The 24,105-nt window shown below is 48.7% G+C and overlaps 9 protein-coding genes across 9 annotated transcripts; 5 read left to right on the forward strand and 4 right to left on the reverse strand.

The window, feature by feature from the left end:
* Positions 1–1,112: 1,112 nt before the first annotated feature.
* FSST1_000956 (uncharacterized protein) lies at positions 1,113–2,303 on the forward strand (the record flags this gene model as incomplete). Its single annotated transcript, XM_083236218.1, has 3 exons — positions 1,113–1,287; positions 1,341–1,392; positions 1,445–2,303. 3 exons carry the CDS (start codon positions 1,113–1,115, stop codon positions 2,301–2,303), a joined length of 1,086 nt encoding a protein of 361 aa, XP_083091138.1.
* Positions 2,304–2,386: 83 nt separating this feature from the next.
* On the reverse strand, positions 2,387–4,021 carry FSST1_000957 (ribosome-binding protein NMD3; the record flags this gene model as incomplete). Its single annotated transcript, XM_083236229.1, has 2 exons — positions 2,387–3,872; positions 3,954–4,021. 2 exons carry the CDS (start codon positions 4,019–4,021, stop codon positions 2,387–2,389), a joined length of 1,554 nt encoding a protein of 517 aa, XP_083091139.1.
* A 369-nt stretch (positions 4,022–4,390) lies between these two features.
* FSST1_000958 (RNA-binding ATPase activator ESF2) lies at positions 4,391–5,365 on the reverse strand (the record flags this gene model as incomplete). Its single annotated transcript, XM_083236240.1, has 1 exon — positions 4,391–5,365. One exon carries the CDS (start codon positions 5,363–5,365, stop codon positions 4,391–4,393), a length of 975 nt encoding a protein of 324 aa, XP_083091140.1.
* Positions 5,366–6,230: 865 nt separating this feature from the next.
* FSST1_000959 (Aldehyde/histidinol dehydrogenase) lies at positions 6,231–7,845 on the forward strand (the record flags this gene model as incomplete). The annotated part of the gene is made up of 4 exons (XM_083236251.1): positions 6,231–6,635; positions 6,697–7,411; positions 7,462–7,631; positions 7,732–7,845. The coding sequence occupies 4 exons, from the start codon at positions 6,231–6,233 to the stop codon at positions 7,843–7,845; spliced, it is 1,404 nt and encodes a 467-aa protein (XP_083091141.1).
* Positions 7,846–9,657: 1,812 nt separating this feature from the next.
* On the forward strand, positions 9,658–10,111 carry FSST1_000960 (uncharacterized protein; the record flags this gene model as incomplete). Its single annotated transcript, XM_083236262.1, has 3 exons — positions 9,658–9,750; positions 9,808–9,866; positions 9,928–10,111. The coding sequence occupies 3 exons, from the start codon at positions 9,658–9,660 to the stop codon at positions 10,109–10,111; spliced, it is 336 nt and encodes a 111-aa protein (XP_083091142.1).
* Positions 10,112–10,644: 533 nt separating this feature from the next.
* FSST1_000961 (phosphomevalonate kinase) lies at positions 10,645–12,197 on the reverse strand (the record flags this gene model as incomplete). Its single annotated transcript, XM_083236273.1, has 2 exons — positions 10,645–11,707; positions 11,929–12,197. 2 exons carry the CDS (start codon positions 12,195–12,197, stop codon positions 10,645–10,647), a joined length of 1,332 nt encoding a protein of 443 aa, XP_083091143.1.
* Positions 12,198–13,226: 1,029 nt separating this feature from the next.
* On the reverse strand, positions 13,227–16,742 carry FSST1_000962 (uncharacterized protein; the record flags this gene model as incomplete). Its single annotated transcript, XM_083236284.1, has 1 exon — positions 13,227–16,742. One exon carries the CDS (start codon positions 16,740–16,742, stop codon positions 13,227–13,229), a length of 3,516 nt encoding a protein of 1,171 aa, XP_083091144.1.
* A 3,658-nt stretch (positions 16,743–20,400) lies between these two features.
* On the forward strand, positions 20,401–22,644 carry FSST1_000963 (P-loop containing nucleoside triphosphate hydrolase protein; the record flags this gene model as incomplete). The annotated part of the gene is made up of 1 exon (XM_083236296.1): positions 20,401–22,644. One exon carries the CDS (start codon positions 20,401–20,403, stop codon positions 22,642–22,644), a length of 2,244 nt encoding a protein of 747 aa, XP_083091145.1.
* An 819-nt stretch (positions 22,645–23,463) lies between these two features.
* On the forward strand, positions 23,464–23,754 carry FSST1_000964 (uncharacterized protein; the record flags this gene model as incomplete). Its single annotated transcript, XM_083236307.1, has 1 exon — positions 23,464–23,754. One exon carries the CDS (start codon positions 23,464–23,466, stop codon positions 23,752–23,754), a length of 291 nt encoding a protein of 96 aa, XP_083091146.1.
* Between the last annotated feature and the right edge of the window lie 351 nt (positions 23,755–24,105).

Here is a 24,105-nt window from a genome sequence, read left to right on the forward strand (position 1 = left end):
AAGAAAAACCATTTAGTGTTTCCTTGGGCTATTACACAATGGCGTATCCACCGTGGCGGGTCGGTAAGAGGTACGTGAAGGAAACTTGGGCGAGACTTCTCCGATGCCGGGGGTGGCAGACTCCAGTCTGGAGAAATCGAACGAAACTATGGGGTAATGAGAAGGGATAGTGGAATCTGGAGAATAGCGTTGGTTTCGTAATTGAGACTGTACTTTACGCATGTTTTTCAAGCATTGTGTGGAGTGGTCGTGGAGTAGTAGCAGCATAAGACAGAGAGGGAGAGCACATGACTGACTGTTGTTTTATCTGGACATAGCTTGTTGCTAACGAGGGCTGGGCGAGACTGTCCAGTCTGTTAGCTCGGATCTATATTTACCAGATGATCGCTTGTGACCTGGCGCCGCAAGATAAGAAGATGGAGCTTTGGCTGAGTAGGCCGGATCTTCAAAGCGACTCGATGATGGCAGTACTCTCCTGGACCTTCCTAATCATATAGAAAGATAGGAAGGCTTGGCTCTGTGAGGTGAGACGGACAAGTGTTTGACTTGCGACGTTTCACGAGACCGCATTGCTCTTAATTCAGTTACGTTATTAGTTGAAGATAATATTAAATTGGAGAGGAAACTCACACAACAGCACTGAAGAGTCCCAAGCCGTACAGCCCATCGTGCTACAGACTGTTAAGTGAATTAAATTCTAGATAGGCTGCATCTGCTACGGATATTATTGCGCGGTGTTGATATTACACTACTGATATTATCACTCGCCTCTTCAGAATTTGTAGGCTGCGACAATTTCGTCTTTGAACATTCTTCAACTTTAGTAGTCAAACTCATCGTAAGAGCTTATATCATACTTACAATGGCGAGGATAACAAGAAAATAAGATTTGTAACGATTCAAACCACACTTCAAAATCTCAGATTATTTACTTTGTCTCATAGTCTATCAAGTGTTTAATCGTTCAGTTTGTCTTTATGTGAGTTTGTTAAACTTCACTCACTCACACGTTTAGCTCAGCACAGCTGCCTAAGAAGGTCAACCCCACCAAACTTCAACCACCATCCAGATGCGTCTACACACCCTATCTCACCAATAATGTACCTTCAGCCATGGGGAGAAAACTACCGTGGAAGACTTCCCCGACCAAGTCAAGCCCTGAGAAGAAACCATGTTTAAAATTTGAAAGTCCAAACCAGACACCATCTCGTTTTTCGAATCCTGCCATCGGTAGTCCTTCAGCATCTACAAAGAAACCGCGTCATGACCGCGTTGTCGAATCAGAAGGTATGGCATCTCATCTCCATCACCACCTCACATATACTCATTCTATTTTATAGATGGCACGCGAAGTCCGTCGACATCGCCTCCTCCAGAGCCACCGCCAGAAAGGTCCGTCTCATTTCTTCTTCCAAACTAGATCACCGACTGACCAAACCCAAAGATTCATGAGACCAGGTCTCGACCACGATGACCGCTATCGTATGGTCGAAGACGAATTTCTCAACATGGCTCATCAATTCACCGTTCATCTCCATCGCGCAGAGTACGAGCGCCTAAAGAACCTGGCTAAGCACCAGAACGCGGATACTATTCGCGAGATAGAGCGCCCCATCGTCAGCCCGCCTACCTTCCTTGCGCGGCAGCGCCAGGAGACCGCGCGTCGTGTATCCAAGCAGCGCAGACTTCTCGCCGACCCTTCCAATGAAAAAGACATACCCTTCACCGGGTCAAACCTGCAGGGTCTCATGGAAAGCCCAAGGAAGGAGCACAAGTGGATATCAGCATGTCTGGCCGACGCAGCCAAGACAAGAGCTTCTGCTGGATTTGATTCACAAAAGATCACTCCGTTGCGGATGAGACAGATCGAGAAACCTGGTTCAGGGAAGAGGATGCAACTTTCTCTAGCGGATGATGAGGAGACGGACGACGGAGAGGAATTGGACCTCAGTACGCCTTCACGCAAGCCTGTGACAAAAGCAGCGCGCTCTGTCCACACTTCGAGTCCAGTTGTGTCGCGCTCAGCACCACGGCCGTCGTTTAGTACACCCCGAACTTTGAGCACAACTATGAATCAAACCTCACAATCAGGTTCCAGTGTTAAACGGCCGGCTACAGTACCAGGGGATAGCACACACGGCATAGCCAAGCGCAGCGATACTCACGAAGACGTAGACGATGATGACATTTTCGGCATCACGAAAAGAATGTCTGACCGCCGTAAATCAAGAGTGCTAAACCGCCGTACGGAAGACAAAGCACCCGCCAAATCCTCACTCGATGAGATTCCGTCATTCATATAGACACACTTTCACAAACATTCCCATAACACACAAAAAGATATATTCTCTTGGAAATCAAATCAATTCTTTTATTCGTGTAAGTCCTAATCTTCCATTGGCCGGTCCTGCATTGTAAGTTCATCAAAGTCGTCCAGCAACTCATCCATGTCCACATGAGGAGCCTCGTCATCTCCCTCGGTCTCAGCAACGCTCATCTCTTCCTCGGCCCTCTTCTGTGACTTGTACAGGGCAAGAGTAGCACGGAGCTCCTCATCTTCCTCGACATCTCTCAAGAACTGCTCGTACTCTTGGTCCATGCGTTCTTGGTCTGCCTTCTTGGGAAGAAGCTCACCCTCGTCCTTGTTCATGCGCTTGAGCTGCCAGTTTCTCTTGCGGTTCTTTCTGCGACGGGGGTAGTGCTTCTTGACTAGTATCACGTCAGGAATTGTTGACGAGTATGTGTTGGAGTTCTCGATCGCCTCGTATTCGCTGTTGTTGAAGACAGTGCCAGCCAGAAGGTAACCCATAACGGAATCACCAGGCTGGAGAAGTCGGCCCATGTGAGTCCTTGTGAAGTACGTTCGGTCGTTGACACCGAGATCAGTGGCTCGGGCAACTGTGGCTTCGGCAAGTGTCCACTTGCCCTTCTGTGTTGCTGTGGTTTCAATGTCCATGACGATGAACTCGACGAGCTCATGGGTGTCAGTCAGAGACAAGAAAGGGGCTCTCCAGTAGATAGGCGCACTGATATCGCAAGTCTGGAGGGTCTGGGGGTCCAACAGGTAGACGGAAGTGCCGATCTTGTGGCAGAGAAGAAGAGGTGAAATGTTGCCGGACTGCTTAGCCATCCTGATAGGCAAAGCAACCAAGTCGTCCTTACATATTGGCACCAACTCGGCCGAGTATGTGAACTTGAAAGACTTCTTGGAGGTGTGGATATCTTGAGAGATCAACTCCTGAGAGGCCTTGGTCTTGACAGGCACCACGGAGTTGAGGAAGTCGATGAACTTCTCGGCCTGATTCTTTTGTGAGAAGAAAAAGTCGATACCATCCTTGGCCTCTCTGATGTTAAGGGTATCCTTGTGGGCGCCGTGCTTCATAATAAGTTGTTCGAGGAACAAGAAGGTTCGCTTGTGAAGAACCTTTTGGCGGACCTGGACAGCGGCTCGCCAGACGTTGGCAGTGTATGACTTGGCACAATCAGGGCACTGTTGGTACGCCACAACATACACGACCTCGAAAGTTTGCTGGAGCAGCATGCCGTCCTGGACTTCATCTTGAATGGTGATCTTGACCCTGACTCTTCGCGAATGAGGCTCGGTCCAGATGAAACTAGCGTCGACGATACGGACTTTGTTCAGTCCTCGAAGTTTCTTGAGGCATAGTGCCAACAGTTCGCGAGATTCGGGAGCGGCGACAATCCAGCTGGTGGGGGGCATGAGCCATCGGTCGCAGTCTCGGCAGAAGTTGAGGGTCGCCTCTCGCTGGACGCCCTGGGAAATGTCGACAGTGAGCTTGATGCAGTCATAGCAGAGAGCGCCAGATGATGCGGTTCCATCGATCGGGGCACCACAGTTGCAGCAAAGAATACTAAAAAAGATATCTGGATTAGCATTTGCGCCCAAGACGACAAGTGTGGTGCGGGGTGTTTCCACGAAGATCAAGACTCACGTTGCAGCACCCTGCTGCTGAGCGACAGGGGCTATGGAGATAGGCTGGTCATCCAAGTCCATCGACATGCTGGGCAACGATGTCGTAGGTGAATTTGATGGTGTTTGTTTTGGGTTGAAAATGGACGATGCTCAGTGACTCTTTGGAAACCCAATAGTGGGAGAAATTGGTTCGCCGCTGGTTGATAAGCAGCTTATCGGGCAGAATATTTTTTGGCAGGCGCGGGGCAAATTTTGGAAAATGCAAGTGCTGCAGTCATAAAGTTCAGGGTCCACCTCACTTGGCTCGAATGAGATTTGATCATGCAGATCATTGGATAGACCATGATGTTTTATATGGATATTTTATTCTATTCCCCGAGAAATTCATGGTTTTTTGACAAAATCAGGTATTATAGACAAAAAGAAAAATAACAAAACTGTGTGGCTTGTATGAAATTAGAAAATCTTGCTTAATACCCTCGTCACCTCGACTGGCTGATCTTCGCCATCCGTCTTCTTCTTCGCAAGAGGAACTTGCTTGAACGACCGCTTGATCTGTCGCACCGACTCGTCCTCCTGACCCTCCGCATGGGTCTCTGCCTTCCTCTTCTTGGCCTTGGCCTTGACCGCCATACCGTCCAGCATCTTTGCCTTCTCCACGTTCCTGACAAACTCCTTGTTCTCCTTTGTCGACTTGCTAATCTCGGCCCTCATGCGGCTGGAGCGCTCTGCGTTCTCTGCAGCAATTTGCTCTGTGAGGTTGTGCCACTTGAAGCCCTTGAGGTATAGTAGGTTCCATAAATCATCGTGGTAGTAGCTGCCCTTCTTGCCGCCAATAGTGCGCGCGTTGAGAAGATCGCAGACAGCCTTGGCATCCTTCTTCTTGGTGAACTCGACCCAACCCTCGGTGTAGGAACGCTTTTTGTTACCACCTGCGCGAACGCGACGAGCATGCGAGGCTGGGTCTTCAGGAGCGAGGAAGATGCGGTTGATGGTGCCGTAGGGTTCGAGGAGAGATCGCAGCTTAGTGGGCTTCATGAAGGGAGGTATGCGAGAAAGGTAGACAACGCCTGATTTCTTAATGGCAGCTTCGGAGGCGACGAGGTTCTTCTTTGTGAGGGTCCTTGTGATGTCGAGCAGTTCTGTTGATGTTGTGTCTTTTGATTTGCGCTTTGGCTTTTCGGACTGGTCTTCCTTCTTATCTTCCTTTTGTGTATTCTTTGCGTCCTTCTCAGTCGCCTCATCTTCGTCGTCGCTTCCATCGTCATCAATGTCGCTTCCTAGGTCATCGTCGTCGTCGGACTCGACTTTCCGTCGCTTGGCGCCGCGGCCACCCTTTTGCAAATCATCTTCCTCAGAGTTGTAGCCGATATCGCTATCCGCATCACTATCAGCGATTTCTAGGAAATCGTTCTTGGTTTCGGGTGCCATGTCGAATAATGTATGCGATTGTATGGCAGCTCTTGAAATTGGTGTCACTAGACGAGGCTGGAGAAGCAAGCGTAGAAAAAAAGTAGTTCGCTGATAAGATAAGGCGTTGCGCGATCCCTCGCTCAGACTGCAGGGGTCAGTTGAGTTCTCTCGAATTGGATGCACGAGTCATGTGACTTGGAGGGGTAGCCAGCGACGTCACTGATACCTAAGAAGTACCTGGAGTTTTAAGAGGACCTGTGAAGAGCTTCATGACAACTAAATATTGTTGTTCAGACCTTGATCAATTCTATTAAATAGGTAGGTACTTATCATGTCAGTCTTAAACTGACACATAAAGATTCCAATATCAATTATGTATACAATTCAGAATAATGATGATGATGAGGCGGATTTTCTTACATTCGCCCTCAGTTATCTGTCTTTCAGCTACCCTTGAGTGAAGAATCGCAAATTGAGTCAAGCCGGTAACTAACTCATTGTTTAAGCAATCTCATGACTGCATAGGTACCTACTCTATCCTATCAATCTTAAGATATATTATCATGTCTTATCGTATCGTAGCGGGGTTTGCACTCATGAGACCGCCGAGGTCGGTACTTCAAATGCGCTGTATGTATCCGTACCTAGCATCAACTAACGTGGGGCAACACCGCGAGCCGCGAGCCGCCAACCGCCGTCATGGAAGATGGATGCTACCTTATAGAGATAGACATGCCTTAGGTTTACTCATGACCTCCAACTCATATACTCCACTTCCAACCTCCAAGGTGGCCAACTACAAAGATATATACCAATTTGGTCAACTCTACTCTTTCCTTTTTCATCTCACCCTCACTTGAGTACCTTACACATAAACGTCATTATGTCTGTCGAAACAATCACCACAATCTCCCCAAACACAAATGAGGCCATCCTCACCAGGAATGGTGCCTCTGCTGCTGACCTTGAGTCTCTTCCCAAGGTCGCTACGGAGGCTTTTCAGAGCTACCGCAAGACAACGTTGAAGGAGCGTCAAGCCATCGTTCGCAAGTTCCTCGATGCCCTTATGGCCAAGAAGGATGAGCTTGGCGAGGAGTTGACTGTGCAGATGGGTCGCCCCATTTCCTACACACCTGGCGAAGTCGCCACAGCCGTTAAGCGTGGTGAATATCTACTCAAGATTAGCGACGAAGCTCTGAAGGATACCGACGGTGAGGCCGAGAAAGGCTTCAAGCGTTTTATCCGCAAGGTCCCTGTCGGACCCGTTCTCATCATCTTTGCGTGGAACGTAAGTGCTGGCCTCGTTTTGCTGCATCGCATTAGTCCATTCACTGACTCTGTGTTACTAGTACCCTTACCTCATCCTGGTCAACTCTCTTATTCCCGCTCTTCTCGCAGGATGCAGTGTAATCCTCAAGCCCTCACCTCAGACTCCCACCATTGTTGAGCGTGTCACAGATCTTCTAAAGGAGTCGGGCTTGCCCGAGGGTGTTTGCCAGTACTTCCACTGCGGCTCTCCTACAGTCATGGAGACCATTGTGCGCGATCCCAAGATCGAACTTGTTTGTTTCACAGGCTCTGTGGCTGGAGGTCTTGCTGTGCAACAAGCTGCGTCTGACCGCATTGTAAATGTCGGTCTGGAGTTGGGTGGCAAGGACCCTGCCTACGTCCGATCAGATGTAGATATCGACTGGGCTGCTGCAGAGATTGTTGATGGTGCTATTTTTAACTCTGGCCAGAGCTGCTGTTCTCTCGAGCGTGTGTATGTTGACGAGAAGATTCACGATCAGTTTGTTGAGGCTGTGCAAAAGGTGCTCAAGAGCTACAAGCTCGGAGATCCGTTCAACAAAGAGACTCAAATTGGACCCGTCGTCTCCAAGCGATCAAAGCAAGCTGCCGAGGAGCATATTAAGGACGCCGTTGACAACGGTGCCAAGGACGCGACTCCCGAAAACGAGACTTTCAGCAACCCTCCTCCCAAGGGTAACTTTGTGAAACCCACCCTTCTCACGGGTGTCAACCACAGCATGCGGGTCATGACTGAGGAGTCATTTGCCCCAATTAGTAAGTTTCCCGACAGCATTTTACTATTATCTCTGCTGACCATGATGCAGTTCCTGTTATGAAGGTCAAGGATGACAGTGAAGCCATCAAGTACATGAACGACAGCGAGTTTGGTTTGACCGCCAGTATTTGGACCAAGGACACAGACAAGGGATACGAGTTGGCCGAGGAGGTGGAAGCAGGTACTGTTTTTGTCAACCGATGCGATTATCCGGCACCGGTACGTTCATTTTCTTTTCTTTTTCCTTTTCGTTTGCCCTGAGGACAAAGGGACTCTGCCTTGTGTAATGAGTGACATTTTACTGACTGGTTGACAATAGGATCTGGCATGGACTGGCTGGAAGAACTCTGGCAAAGGACAGACACTTAGCAAATTTGGCTTTGATCAATTTGTTAAGCTCAAGAGCTACCACCTTAAGGATTACCCCAACTAGAGAGAGGGTCTGGTTGATGGTTAAAGAGTTGAATTGTTAGTCGGACGTGGGATGTTTGGCTATAATGACTCTGAATAATGAGACGACGTCTGTGGTAGAATGAATCAAAATAAACTGCAAGCAAACATGATATTATTGTTTCCTACTGATGATGCACCCATCATTTCTCTTAGTGACTGGGCTGTCTCTAGGAAGCGTCTCCCCTGGCGAGAAGGAGAGGTAGGGAGTGAGACGAGACGTTTTCGATAACGGGCGACCAAGACAATAATCATTGGGGTGACTTGATGAGTGTTGATTGTCAACTGCATTCGGTAATTTATGGCAGAGTCGAACAATTTGCGACAACCAGTCACACTTGACCTTGTATGTGTGAGGAGAGGTGACGACATCTAGACTCAGTGAATGTATCCGTAGACAGCAACAACTAAACGCTACTAAGGTATCCGTACCTAGGTAGGTATTCAATTGTCGATATTAGCGTGAGTTTTATTCTTCCTCCCTTTGTATGTAGCACAAGAAATTGACCGCCCCGGAGACGCCACCGCTTTTTCCTGGAGGGCATTGCGTATGATATTGAAGGTGCCCTTGTACATGGATACAATCTCATTTAATAAGCAGCTGGCCAATAAATCCCACACAAAGGAGTCACGTCAGTTAGACCGTGCCCTCATTAATCGTTAGTAGCGATGGATTAGTTTGTAGGCTAGTTTGCAATGGTACGAATATAGAACCATCAGCCACGTTGGGTCCTCCTTGCGGTCCCTTCCCTTTCACTGGTGACCCATTCTAGGTCGCACCAGTCACCTTGAGCTGAGACACTAGCTCAGTCGGTACCCCGAGACGCTGGAATTCCAGTGTGCTGGAGCAGCATTCCAGAAGAAAATACAGTAGGTTTGCCCTGCACCCGGAGGGAGGATGCCCGCTTTCAACAGAACACAGCATTTGCATGTGCACCTGCATACAATCTTTTGATTCTTTGTCAACCTCGTATCTTATATTAATTGGCTTTTGCCTCTTTTCCTCCTTCTTTTTCCACTAAATCAGTCTCCATCTTTTTCTTTCTTATTAGCTTACGTTACTTGCCTTGTACTGCTTGGTTAGTACTTGTGCTTGTGCATGCATGCTTACTTGCTTCGCATACTATATGCATTCCTGTCCTTCCTTTTGATATCTGTCTAAACTCCACTACTTCTTAACTCTCCTTCCACTAACTTACACGACCATCTTCTCAACCTCTTCACTGTTCATTCCAATCTAACCTTGTTCCTGAATTTAGTGAGACTTCAGTCTAGATTAAAAGAACCTGAGGCTCTCTTTGTATCAAAAACATACCAGAAGTCAAACTCCACCAACCACACTCACTGTCTTTCCAAGGCCGCGTGCCCTTTTCCCCTTCTTTGTTCCTGTCAGACTAGACAAAACGAGGCTTCAGCTACTACTTGAGCACTGACAATTTATCTTCTAAATCATCTATCCTGTGCTTTATTCTTCATTTCCGCCTTCTTCCCTCTCTTTACAAAATTCCAATCATCCGCCTCTTTTACGCTTCTTCTTCTTCTTCTTTTCTTCTTTCTTCTTTCTTCTTCAGTCAGCCTCTTTCCCAACCATTCTCAGCTCAGCTCTGGAACACCCAGCCCTGGTTTGGCTTTCTCGTTACCTATTCTACTTCGTCTTCTTGGTCTTAAAGGATATATAAGTCCCCACCAAGACGACTCGATGGGTTCCACATCCTTTTACGCTTCCGAGAGACGAGATCCCCGGTGTTTTGACCTTCCCTTTAATCGCCTTCGATCTTCAACCAGATCTTCAACCATGCATATTTCAGACGACTTCAACATGCTCCGTGAGCGTGTTCAGACCATCATCCGCCAGCGAAGTCGTAAGGAGAAGCGCAGCTTGGATATTGTAAGTCCCGTATACAATATCTGTCTTGGTGTTTCTGAGCTAACAGTCTGCCTATAGTCTGCACCTTTCAACTTTGAAAAAAACCCAGTCAACCTTCCAGGCGTTTCAGAGGAACAGTAAGTCTACTCTTATATGCAATAGCACAACATGTTGAAAAACAAACCTGACTCTTCGTAGACTTTCCATGCTTCGAGAACAAGCTGCCGCCAGTCGAATTGGCATCGCAGACCATCACAGTCTCGGTCCCATCGCTCCTCGCTCGCCATGCTCGACTTCAAGCCTATTCTCCCACCCGGTACGACCAGCCATGAAATCAACTCCCACATGCGACTCGGTCTCATCCACCGACAGTCTTCACTGAACGAATGCCAACACGATAATTCACCTTGTATTGCTTTATTTGTTTTTCACGCGGCCATTTAGAAAATATGCCAGGGGCGTCCCAACTTAGAAAGGAAACACATCACTTGTTTTGAGTAACACGGTTAACGGAAGGCTGCAATATTATTATTGTACGATGCACATGTAATGAAATCAAAAGGGAATCACGGCTCACATGGATGGGAAAGAGAATGGGCATCTACGGGACCATGGGAAAGGAAACGTTAACAGAATATCATCATACTCGGCGTATAATCTAATTTGAATTAATCAATTTCCTCACTTTCTTTTCCCTCGGGGACCCCTAAAACTCACCAATCTTGAATGATAGGAGTACAACTCACTTCAGTGTTTCTCACGCGCGTTGTTTAGGAATGTGAATGAAACAAAAAGTCGTTGGTGGGGAGAGCGCCATAACATGGCATGGCATGTCTCATTTCGTTCACATGTTTAAGACATGCATACGTTCTCGCTTCGCTTCTCTCATCTCAGATCAGATCAAGTCAAACCAAATCAGACCCAGCCGGCGTATACGTCCAGGCTCTCGGAGCGAACACCTTCCATCTCTCCTTTAACGCCGAGCAGCTTGACCTTTGTACCATTCTCTTCTGCCCACTTCTCCAAAAACACTTCTACTCGCTGCTTTGTCTCCTCATCGTCCTTCATTAGGAGAGCCAGTGCATCGTAACCACCTGCACCAGGGACGACACCACCATAGACCCCTTCGACGGTGCTGAGAGCGTCGAGGAGCTCTGTCTGGCTCTCGGGCTCGATGGGAACCTCGCTCGCGCTGCCCATCTCTCTAATCTTCTCTCGCACAGCGGTGATCTTCCCGGGCAGCTGTGCAACATCGCCGGCGTTGAGAGTGGCAATCAATTGCTCGTTACGCTTCTGCAGTTCATTCCAAAGGGTTTTGGATTCGTCGGCATTTGAGGCCTTCCACGCGAGGACCTTCTTGACCATACCGACGGTTTTGCTTCCGCAGTCAACATCGCACATACGCAGAACGACACCCTTGGGCATGGTGACAGCGTCCTTGAGAACCTCTACATCCCACTCAGACTCGCCATCGACAAGCTTCACCAAAGCATCAGCGAAGCCAGCCGCGCCAGGCTCGGGAATCTTGTTCAGCGTGGCCGGAGAGAAGCGCCTATACCTGCACGATCCATAGACAGCCGTCGCAACATCAAAGCCTGAGCCAACCTTGCCCTGGGCAGCGCAGTGGGCAGCCTGAGCTAAGTTGTGCAGTGTTCTCTTTCCTTTGTCAGAATCAATGTTAAAGAGATCCTCAGGTAGATAATGAACAAGGAGCGAGGCGGTTAGTGAGGTGACAAGAGCAGCGGAAGAGCCAAGACCAGTCTTGTTGGCATTGCCCAGAGTCACGGGGAACTTAGCGAAACGACCTGAACGAGTCGTGTCGGATTCCGAGTGAGAGTAATAGTCATTATCTGCAAGGATGATGAGACGGGCAGATGCCAAGCTGTGATTGGGACGATGCCCAGCAACGCGATCGATGTAGGTGAGAGCATAGCTGAGGGTCGTCTCGACGAAAGGGTTGGGGTTGATTTGAGCACCGCTATTGAATAGTGAGTATGCAAAAGTGAGTATAACAGTTTGAAGATGAAGGTTTGTGTTGAAAGGCTGATGATTGGCTTCAGTCGGACGATTCATGATAATCAACCAACCTATCACGGACTCGAAGCAGTTTGGACAACTAGCCACCTAACCGTTTCCTTCGGTGATGCAACATTCGTATATCCGGATAGTTCATGACTTTGTGAGAGAGAAACCACTTACACTTGCAATTGAGTCACTTTGATACCGCCGCCCTCGCCGGCAAGGTGATATCCATACCGCCATTGAGCATCAAGGAACTGAGGGCTATCGACCACAATCTCAGTAAGCTGGACGCCAGCGGTTGTGTGTATATCTCCCGCTATGATGTTGATGCGAGCATTGAGACCGAATACAAAGGCCGTGTACTCCTGATCCAGGACGAGGTACCCGCCAGCGAGGAAGACCTTGCCAGGAGCTGAGACGGCGATGGCGGGGTGCTTGAGGCTCATTTTGAGTGAGGGTATGTCTATATAGATGAAGGATGAAACTGAGATAAGATATAGATGGAATAGAGCTCTCGATTGTGAGCAAACCTCCTTATCTGGGACTGCTTGTAATGTAATGCAACACCAAATCGAGAAGAATCATAAAACTCCAGCGGGGCCTCATTTCTATAATGTACAGTGCATGCAATTGCAAATGAAGCAGAGTCCACACTGTGATCTACTAATATAATACGACGCATTAGAAAACGGATTGCCCAATAACATTCACTTCAGGCTTCAATAGAGTTCCAGCCAATTTGATTCAGACATTAGGATTAGTCAACAGGTAGTATCAGCGATTCAACATTAACAATTACTCAAGTATGTACTTATCATTTCTTCCAAGGGCCAGAGTCTCAACTCTATTTCTCAACCTTGACCACAATTTCACTCTGTTAACAAACACATTCACGGGATGTTCAAGAGTATAGACATATATAGTTGATGGCAAAAACGCCAATCCTTCAATGGTGTATTGTATTGATGATACAAGCAGCAGGACCTTCTGCTATGCTTTCCTTTGACTCGGCCAAGTATCTCCTTGGCCCTAATCTTTTCCTCCCAGCTGATATATATAACACACCCGGCCCCTTCTATGCTGCTAACACGAAATGCCATGATATGTCATGACACGACATGCAAATGATTTCCCTTTCTTGGAGTGGTGATGATCTATCCAGGGAACGTCCGACCCCAAACTCAAATCATTCAGAGACAAACGCTCCACGTAAAATCCCTTTTTTTGATTCCCAAACGCCGTCCCCATTCAAGGGATCGAGGGCAACCATAGCCTCTCGAATATGACATTAATTTCATCAAAAATGTCCCCCGTTATAAAGACAACCAGACCAGCCCAGCCCAGCCCAGCCTAACCCAGCCCAAACCAACCAAACCCCACCTTCTAAACAGAACAACAGGGTATCAAACAAAGTACGCCGGCATAAAAAAAACATTACCATGGCCACATCAACAATTCCACATCAAATAGGTCGCCTACTCAGCAACTTCTTGCTGGCCTCCTCCAAGGAGCTCAAGAACCTTGTTGACAACAGCACTGGGGTAGCCGCGGGTGAGCATCTCACCGACAACACCCTTGGCTTGTTCGCGTTGCTCCACAGCCAGGAACGCACGAGTCATAGCCTCGTACGTGCTAGGTTCACGCTTCTCTCGACCAACAGCATCGTAGATGCTCTGGGCCTTTTCGATATTCTTCTCAGCGGCCCAGCCGTGAATTAAAGTGTTGGCGATGTAAGGAGTCAGCTCCACACCTTTGCTTCGCATGTGCGCGAGGACAGGCTCGGAAGTAGCAACCTGATGGTTAGCAACCATGGCCTCGAAGAGTGCTTGGTACAAGCTGGCGCTGATGGGGACGAGAGACTCTTTGACAACGGAATCGAACATCTTCATAGCACCTTCCATATCATGCAGAACGCATCCCCTTGCGTGGATAAGAGAAGCGTAGTGAACAGGTTCGACGCGCTGGCCAGAGGCACGGATCATTCCGAGGATCTCCTCAGCGGCCTCCATATCAACCGGATCCAGAGTGGCGTGAGTGTCGACAAGGAGCTTGTAAGTGTGTGCAGTGGGGGCGATGCCCTTAGCCGCCATGCGCTCGTAATAAGCCAAGACCTTGGACTTGTCGCGTTTAGTGGTCAAGAAGAATTGCATCATACTGTTGTAAGGAGCGGGGCGAGCTTTGTAGTTGGGCATGGCCTCCATCTCATCAAACAATGTCTCAGCAAACTTCTCGTCGCTAACGCGACACAAGGCGTTGACGATGGTACCGTAGGTTACAGACGTAGGCTTGATTCCGAGGTTTCTCATCTCACCGAAGTAGAAGAGGCAGTCATCAATGCGGCGCGCCTTTCCGAGCTTACCAATAAGAGCATTATACAGGAATGAGCTGGGCTCAACACCCTCAGCCTTGGCACGGTGGAAGATGCGGACAGCCTCAGATGCTTCATCGAAAGTCTTCGTTGAATCCTTCAGAGTGGTGATGTAAAGACCGAAAGTGTTCGCGGAGGGACTAGCGCCGATCTCTAGCAACTCCTGGTGGAATTGCTCAGCACGTCCACGGTTGCCCACGGTAAGGCAGGCTCCAACCATGGCATCGAGAATACTAGACCACCCATAACGGACAACAGCATACTGGGGCATGATGGGCATATCAGTGCGGGCCATGGCGAGGATGTCATAGCACAGATCGACCTTGCCATCACGGGCAGCAGCGGAGATGAGCTTGGCGTAGGTGATGTAACGAGGATGTCGGCCGGCACGTCGCATGTTTCGGAAACGGTTAAGAGCCTCGCTGAGACGAGGTCCCTTGCGGCCATGGCTACCCTCAAGATCATCGGCAATAAGGGAAGAGCCCTTGAAATCGGTGTTGTGAGCATAGGGGTCGTAGGTATCCTCGAAGCTGGGGACGGCAGGAGTCGATAGGTAAGAGGAAGCGACCACGGGTTGCTGCGTGAAGTCGAGAATTTGAGGAGCTAGTTGACGGGGGTCAACGATGCCTCGAGTCTCCATGTATCGAGAGATGAACTCAGCACCCTCATCGATCTCTTCAACGAGATGGGACTGAGTGTCGGACAGAGATACCCGAATTCGCTGGAACATCATCTCAGACTGGGCCATACCCTCCGCAACCTGTCCGGAGCCGATCAAAGCGACAGCATACATAGCTGTGGGTTCAATGAAAGCAGTGGTAACCTGCACCTCAGGGCTGTTCAAGGCTTGCCAGTACTTCGAAGCGCTGACAACATCGCCCTCACGAACGCTCATAGCGAGAAGAGCCGTGGCGGGAGTCACTAGATCATCGACATACGAAGGCATATCATTGTAAGCGGCGATGGCAGTTTCCTTGTCGTCCTTGTCAGCAGCAACGGTGGCAATCTCGCTCATAGCCTTAGCACGGGATTCGGCCTCGACGGACTGGGCCCAGTAAAAAGCTTCCTGGTAAATGCCACGGGTGATGAAGCCCTTAACAAAACCAGTTGTGACGAGAGCGTCCTTGATGTCAGCAGCGCGGACACCGTACTCGTCGACAATCCTTTTGAAGAACTTCATGGCACCCTCGATCTTGTCAGTAACCACATAGGCATTGATGACTGCAGCGTAAACCTCAGCGTCAAGTCGATCGTTGAGGGTGGTCTGGCCATCATCGTGAGCGATTGCCAAGTTTCGGTATTCATTGTAGCATTCGACAGCACTAATCAGATCCCCGGATGAGGCGAAAGCAGTGATCATGGTAGGGAATACGGCGGCGAAGGGAATGATTTGGCTGGCCTCCATGTGCTCGAAGAGACGGAGCATGTCAGCAACACGTCCATCTTTGGCACAAGCGGTGATCAACTGGTGATAAGTCTCAGCAGTATACTCGGCAACATCAGTGCCAATTGATGTGTCGAACAGCTTGATGGCGTAATCAAGACGGTCGTCCTCGCAAAGAATAGCATGCTCAAATTCGTGGGACGGGAGCATGAACTTGCCAGGCTCGTCCATGCCACCGAATCGCACCCTCTTGTCTTCTAAAGCAGCCTTCAGCTCAGCAACCTCGAGGCATCGAGAAGCCAGAAGACCGACAAGAATGTTAAAAGTGTCAGCATCTGGCGAAACCTTCCTCCGGAGCATATCAGCGTAGACATCGAGAGCCTTGGAAACAATCTCAGTCTTCTTCATAGGGATATGAATGGCAGCCAATAAGAGAGCATTGTAGGCACCGGCAATTGGTTGCACGCCGGTAGCCAGCATTGCCTCAAAGACTGCAGGAATCTCAACGTAACGGCCATTCTTTGCAAGCTTGTGAAGATGGTCGGCGTAGGACAACGATTGGGGGTCAACAGACGGAGTGGCGCTTCGGGCGACGCTTGCAGGGGTTTGTGGCCTAGAAATCACTGGGGATCGTGACTTGAAGCCAAGGGATGAGATGGGTCGTCCTTGGCCGACAGCATTTTCAGCCGCCTCCTGCAGGCTTCGCACCTCAATCTCACGCTCAAGGGCAGCATCGATATGCGCAAGAGCTGCCTGATCCTCAATTGACAAATTCGACTTGACCTCAGCATCCTCAATCAAAGCCTGCTCAATAACCTCCTGGGCAGCGGCCTTGTCCTTGGTAAGAATGGATGCCGCGGTGGGCTTCCACTCGATGCTCTTTTGGAAGTCGAACTGAGTCCATTCGGAGTCGACTTCACCGGTGGCCTGCTGGTGTTGCAAGGCCTCGAAATACGCGTCTAAACCTCCATGGTTTTGGCCGGAGCGGTGCTCTACGGACGGGAGGCCCGAAGATGCTGTGCGCTCAGTGTGGAAGGCGGAATGAAGCTGGAGGTTAGAGAACCGATTGAGTCGGTTGGTCTTTCGTCGTACAAAGACAGGTCGGTTCTGTGAGTTAAGGACGTGAGGGTGAGTGGCGGCAACAACGGATTGCGCGTAACCGTGTGTTGTAATAGACTTTGCGAATGTTGATCCTTGACGGACGAAATTCGAGTAGAGGGAGGAGTATATGGTGGGCATTTAGAAATCACCCAGGGGGGGAGGAGAGGAGACTGCAAGTCTTCTGTCAGTAACATGAATAATTGGGAAAGCAATGATCAATGCGATCAAGTGCCGGCGAGGGAATGCCTGAGGATCGCCAAAGTTGGAGTGAAGTCGAATGATTGTGAGATCTTGTCGAACCATACAATCCGGGGAGGCGTGGAGGCAAGGCAAAGTGGTGGTGTGTAGTGGACCAAATCCAGAAAAACAACGAGTGACACTTACATTAGAAAAGAGGTGATGATATCAATTGCAGGTTCATTTGACAGCAAGTACGCCGTCAAATAAACGCGCAGACCAGATTAATAGATAAATGGTTGGGGAGAGGATGAAGAGAGAAGAAAGATAGAGAGAATCGAAGGAGAGAAAAATATGACAACCGTTTGTCCGGGGTTGGCAGATTTGTCCTCGGGTGTTAGTTAATTGAGATGGATGATGAATATTCGACACGGACCTAGGCCTTAGGGTCGGGGGAGTGGCTTCCTTTTTTTGCTCTTTGCCTAGGTTAGGTGCAGTGGGTACCTTGGCAGGTACCTTCTGTACCTTAGTACTACCTACTATGTACTATAATTTTTTACTTCCGCTGCAAACCTACTAGGTACGGTATTCCTCGCTACAGTGCTCGTCAAGAGGCCGCTTTGTGTGGGGAAGCCCTCACTGAGCCCTCAAGATGGAGCATGTTTAGACTACTAAACTACCTGGTTGTTATCGCTGACTACAAAGTCCCAACATCATCGATGATGGCTGCGTGTTCGTGGTGGCCTTGCCGGGACGCGGAGTTCGGGTCATGATTTTAGTTACCTGTTACGGCGGACTACTGAAGCCCCGCAGTGGCCTTTCTGTGGGTGTCGACAGGGGTCTAGGTGTTCTCTTCCAGCGTATGGGCGCCTGGGATACCAAGGTGAGGTGCGGGAGGTTCTGGAATGACTCAAGACCTTGTGCCTGTAAGTACCGTAAAGTTATTTCCATTCAGCTCCGTATCTGGTCCCGTCTTTTTTCTTTCTTGCCCTTGTTACTCGTTCAAAGTTCCCTAGAATCGCCGGAGGCCGATTACCATGTAGAAGCTTCCAGTTCCGTTTGCCAGGTGAATCTCAGGTGAAGTAGAATCCATGCCTCTACTCCAACTACCTAGGTACCTAGGTACCTACTACTAAGGTATCTTGCGGGGGGCTCTAATGCATGTGGCATGGAACGATTCAAACTGCTTAGTCTATTACACGCGTATTCACACCGATCATTGATCCTGCAAAAGATACAGTAGCGAGCAGATTCTGAAGTTCCCACTGCTCGCTCGCATAAAGCTCTGGCTGTACAGCACGTACATTACTGCAGTAGTACCCATTGCAACCATCTACGAGCAGAACCCCAGGCAATCTGGGCTGGCTTGAGTCTCGTTCAACCAATCAGCTTTCATTGAATTCTGGAAACTGCAACCTGTCTAGGATATGAAAGTTTTTTTCTTCCTTGCTTTTTGTATATTATTTTGCATGATGTTGTATCTCATTGGGTTTCTCTTTACAGGATCGCCAGAATCTGCATATGTGACCACGACTTGTGAGACATGCACACCATTAAATATTATTTTCTAAAAGTGTTTTTGTGAATCTGCAGGTTTGACGCACACGACCCTTGGTCTGACCGCAAGTAATGATTCGTTTAAGCGAACAGCGGAACCGTTTTATGGCCCATATGCAGGCATTTACTCTACGTATGGATACATCGATCCATTCGTGATGTTTCTATTGTCAACACAACAAACCCTCAGGGCCAAGGGTCCTCAAGCAGTCATCAAGTAAACTAAATTAGGACTGCTAGAGCCATCCAGCCATCCTCATCCAACTCTCTAGACTCTGATGGTGGCCACAGCGATAACAAACCGGTGTATTGTCTAGCCCTCCCTGTCTTAGACTTCCTTAGATGTTATTTTATTGAGCTTCCATTGGACGAATTATCTTGGTTGTCTACCTTAGTGCGAGGATCGAGGAAGAATCCGGGACTCCAAGTCCAGCCTGTCGGGTGGCTGCCAGATGTCCCGCCTGCCTGTCGAGAAGAAGAGGACACCTGCACCTTGGTAACTTCAGTCCAATTTTTTTTTTTTTCAATCTATATTTTCTCTTTTTCACTGAAGCCAGGAACCATATTGGTACATGTTAGGGTTCCTATCGAGGCCCGTTTAATTACTAATGGAAAACAAAAGTCGCTGATATCTTTTCAAGTGTGAAAAAGTACCACTATGGATCTTGAATTATCACATCACTGACACCGATCAAGTGTGATGGCAAATTTCAGTGCCAACGTACAAGGTGTGGCAAACGACTTTAAAATCAACATGCTCGGGCTGTGTGAAAAACAATATCGTCAGCTGCTTAAAATCATTGCCAAGTGTAGAACAGCCCCCAAAGTTACAGTACACACCAGCCTCACCTCCGGGGCGATTAGTGCAACTCCGCCCTTCGTCAGCTCCTCTATTTGCCCTAGCCGCAAAGTAAAAAACAACAAGGCTTGATCATGATACAGTTAAACAGTCATCGCTGTGGCGACGTTGGCATGGAAGGTATGTACTGTGCTGTACCTTGTTAGGATTACAGGGCTGCAAATGCAATTTTGCTCCGTCACATGGGATTGCCCATCAACGAAAAAGACCCGTTTTGAACGGATGCTGCGGATCAATATGGATTTCGATTCCTGGCTGATGATGACAATTCTTGATCCCTGACCTGTCACTCTCTCGCTAGAGGTAAATAGCCGAGTCCGATCGGGTGTAAGACACAAGCCCGGTATTTTCGCTTCTTTAACTCCATCGATATCCGTCTAAACATTGGAGATTTTGGAGAATTGGAGATTGGCGGTCCAGTACAGACGACCATCACTTGTCAATCTGTGGCATTATCCGGACCGGAATTCGAAATTAATAAATCTCCGGCGCTACTATATACTCGGACCAAAGTTATGGGTTGCTTATGCCTGATCTACCAGGTTTTTGGCTATCTACGTGTAACTCAGCCTGTTTGTCATGGATACAAGCACTCTGACGTACACCAGGTAATTTACTGAAAGTTTACACTCCCGTAGATTTAGATTGCATTAAGTCACCTGAAGGACTGTTGCGTTACTCTGCATTTGCATGGCGTCCCTTTGCTTACACGCGGTTTCAGCTTCGCGATTCTACGGGATCATGAATGTATTCCCTTACTCCTATTCAACTTTCGGCGCAATTTGGTATCGATCTATTTCCTCTTGAGGAATCTCGGAGGATTTCGATACACGATTGACGATAATGACCAAGGTCTTCATATCACTTGACACTCCAAAGTCCGGGATTTCTCGAACACTGTTATCTTGGCTGTCTCGGGATATTCAAGTACCCCTCGGTTAGTGTTCACAAGACCATTTCCAGTTCCGTCATGATCATCATACTTCCGATTCGCGAAGAGCTTTCTCTCTGGTCAATTCATCTGTACATCATGGCAAGAATTGTAGATCCTTAAGATCTAGACCGCGGTCGCGTGTCTTATCGATAGATGAGCGATAAGATAGTCTTTCTCCACTTAATATTTTTTTCTTCATTGTACCTACTATTGAGAATATCGCAAGCCCCACGTATAACCTGTAAACCAACTTCGACAACACCGCAACGATGGCCGATGATGGGATGCTTCTGAACTTCGACCTAGGGTCTGGCCCTATAAAGCCCCAGGTCAAGTTCAAAGGCGGACGCTGGCGCGATAGGAAGCAGGCTGAGAAGTCAGCAAGGATAGCCTCTGGACAACAGTCTCAGCCAAAATCTTCAACAGATGGACCTGATGAGGGAAGATCCTCAAAACGCCAGAGGACAGGTGATGGGAACTTTGGCGATGGCTTTGATTACAATTCAGCCAATAGATATGCTTCGCGACCAAGGCATTCCGACAACGACGGCCACGGAGGAGCGTCAGGCCAATCTAGGAACAAGCAATCAGACGGCAAGTCGAAACAAGTTATCTCGCGTCTCTTCTCATCCAATCCCGCTCAAAAGACGGACGCAGAAGAGAAGCAGGAGGAATGGACTGCTCCAGAAGCGACCAACGCGCCACTGTCAGATGTTGCCAACTTCGGTACCTTGACAATATCTGCACGACTTGTTGACGAACTTGGCAAGATGGGCCTCGAACGACCTACGGCCATCCAGAATCAAGTCATTCCTCACATGCTGACGAGCAGCTCCGATGCGTTTGTACAGGCCGAAACTGGTTCTGGAAAGACGTTGGCCTACCTTTTGCCTATCCTGCATCGCGTTCTACTTCTGAGTGTGAAGGGGGGTGCCCAGATTCATCGAGACTCGGGCGCTTTCGCAATCATTGTTGCGCCTACTCGTGAACTTGCCAAGCAGGTCCACACAGTTCTCGAAAAGCTCATCCGACCGTTCCCGTGGCTTGTCTCGACAGCGATTACCGGAGGAGAATCCAAAAAGGCAGAAAAAGCTCGCATACGAAAGGGTGTCAATTTCTTGGTTGCTACCCCTGGACGGCTTGCTGATCATATCGACAACACCAAGGCGCTCAACCTCAGCACCGTCCGATGGCTGATTCTCGATGAAGGCGATCGACTTATGGACTTGGGTTTCGAGGAGGACTTGAAGAAGGTTATCACGGCACTCAAGGCTGTTGACGTTTCGAACACGTTACCCGACGGAACACCGCTCAAAGCTCTGCCCGAACGAAGAGTTACAGTACTATGCTCGGCCACTATGAAGATGAACGTGCAGAAGCTAGGAGAAATGAGTTTGGCGGATGCGACATTCCTGGCTGCAAAGAAGGAGGATATGGAGCTCGATATGGAAAAGAGCGAGATGAAGGCACCTGCACAACTTCACCAGTACTATTCTGTGGTTCCTGCCAAGCTGAGACTCGTTACTCTGATCTCGTATCTCAAGTCTACATTCTCCCGACGCGGAAAGACCATGAAGGCCATTATCTTTATTTCCTGCGCCGACTCTGTCGATTTTCATTACGAACTGCTGCGAGACCCCAACACCACTGAGGCACCTGTGGCACCTGTGGCGGCTTCCAAGGAGGCAGAATCAGTCTCGAAGACAGTGTCAAAGGCGGCGTATATTACTTCACCCGCTAGCCCCGAGGTTGTTCTTCACAGGATGCACGGATCTCTATCACAACCTATCCGTACAGCTACTCTTAAATCGTTCTCAGCTTGCAAGTCACCATCTCTTCTAATCACCACCGATGTTTCCTCTCGAGGTCTGGATATTCCTTCGGTCGATCTAGTCATCGAGTACGATCCTGCGTTTAGCTTCGCCGATCATATTCATCGTGTTGGTCGAACTGCTCGTGCTGGTAAACCTGGTGACGCCATACTATTCCTCCTCCCGGGAACTGAAGAAGGTTATATCGAGCTAATGAAGGCGTCAACGCCACCAACACCACAATCCTACGATTCTATCCTTCAAAAGGGCATGATGACCAAGCTCGAATTCCCGGTTGAGACGACTGCGAAACCAGAAGATGGACAATCTTTCCACGACAAGGCGGAGTCTCTTCAGTTACACATCGAACAGCGCCTGCTCGGAGATATCAAGCGACTAGAACTTGCTCGAAACGGTTTCAAGTCCCACATCCGAGCATATGCTACACATACCAAGGAGGAAAGGAAGCACTTTGACATTTCAGAACTGCACCTGGGACACACAGCCAAGAGCTACGGTTTGAGAGAAGCGCCTGGAGGCATCGGACAGGGTGTGGAGAGGAAGACCAAGAAGCGAACGAATAAGGGTGTCGAGAAGAACCCAGAACAGGCTACGGGAGACGAGAGGCAAAACCAGAACATAATCAGGAAGAAGAGTATGATGTTGATGAACTCGGCGGCGGACGAGTTCAATATTGGTTAGATACCAGATATAGCGACATTCCTTGCTTGGGCTTGAATTTTAGATTTACATTAAAAGCCGGGCATGATCATCATGCCCACCTTCATTTTTACATTGTACTTCCACGCATTTCCCATCCTGCCTAGATGATGTGTATACAGGCATGTGCTGCTATGCTTCAAACGTCATAAATTATGCCAAGATCCTGAAATAATGACGATACGAATCAACACTTCCTGCATCGCGCATAGATCTTGGAGTGCGAATCAAGTGCTACACGAGGATGTTGTGATGCTGTCGTCAACCAGTCACAGCCTCACAGACTGACAGCTAACGGACGAGTGCGCCACATCTGGCAGGTGTATGGTCTCTTTCAAGGGTCTTGTCGGTCCAAGATCCAGGCGCATGACATCAAAAGCTCACCATGAGCGTTATCCGGAGATGCCTGCTAGAGCAGCCAGGCTACCCTATAATATTTCGGAGCAGGACCACCTCTACATATCTCAAACACCGGAATGCGTAATCATGTGTCGAGGAACGTCATTTTAGAGATTCGGGAGGGAGGGATGTCAGAGTTGTGTGGCTGGTGCCTTGAGGTTGACCCAATGAATATGACGGATTCGCAGGTTTTTGACGTCATGTGGTGATGTAACTTGGCTGGTGATTTGCATGTATCAGATATTCGAAAAATTCAAGGAGGATGAGAAATAAACATTTAAGAGAAGACTCTTTCCGCTGAATTCAAGTGCATTATTCTTCAATCTGCAAGATCTAAAGCCTCGGTGCAAACTCAAGCAAAACTCAAGCAAAACCAATTCATCACTACCAACAACCGCCATCATGAACAACAACAAGAGCAATAGCGCCGCTGGCAATGTCGGCGACACAGTCGGAGGAGCCGCCAACTTCCTCACCAGCACCTTGGGCAACACAGTCGGTGGTCTCGGCCGCACAGTTGGCAACGTTACTGGGGCTGCGACTCGCGGTGTTGGTGATACCGTCACCGCGGCGACTGGCAGCACTGGTCAGCCCATCGGCGATGCTGTTGGCAACATCGGCACTGGAGTTCAGGGAGGGCTTGACAGCGTCTCCAAGGGTGTCGAAGACGCTGGACAGTGGAAGAAGCGATAAATTATGATCAACGACGAAAAGCCAACAAACACGATGCCACGATGATTTGGGAGATTGAAGGAAGAATGTAATACTGGGAATAGCACCTAAAGTGTACCAACAATCAAATCAATACAATCACACGATAACTCTCTGTACTCTGCGCAGGTAGATAGATACATCTTGTGTGATTACAGGAGTCTCCGTGTATCCACTTAGCCATCATTCTTCTGTTTTGGCCCGCCTGCCTTGGTTGCCTGTAGCATATAGAAGACATCTCAATGCATATCGACCAATTCAATGTACGCTTTGATATGTACAGCCTCACAACTACAATTAATTTACCGACCTTCATCGCCTTGATTATCTACA

Source organism: Fusarium sambucinum, chromosome IV, assembly GCF_050947815.1.
Source record: "Fusarium sambucinum isolate potato_lamoka chromosome IV, whole genome shotgun sequence".
Lineage (NCBI taxonomy): Eukaryota > Fungi > Ascomycota > Sordariomycetes > Hypocreales > Nectriaceae > Fusarium > Fusarium sambucinum.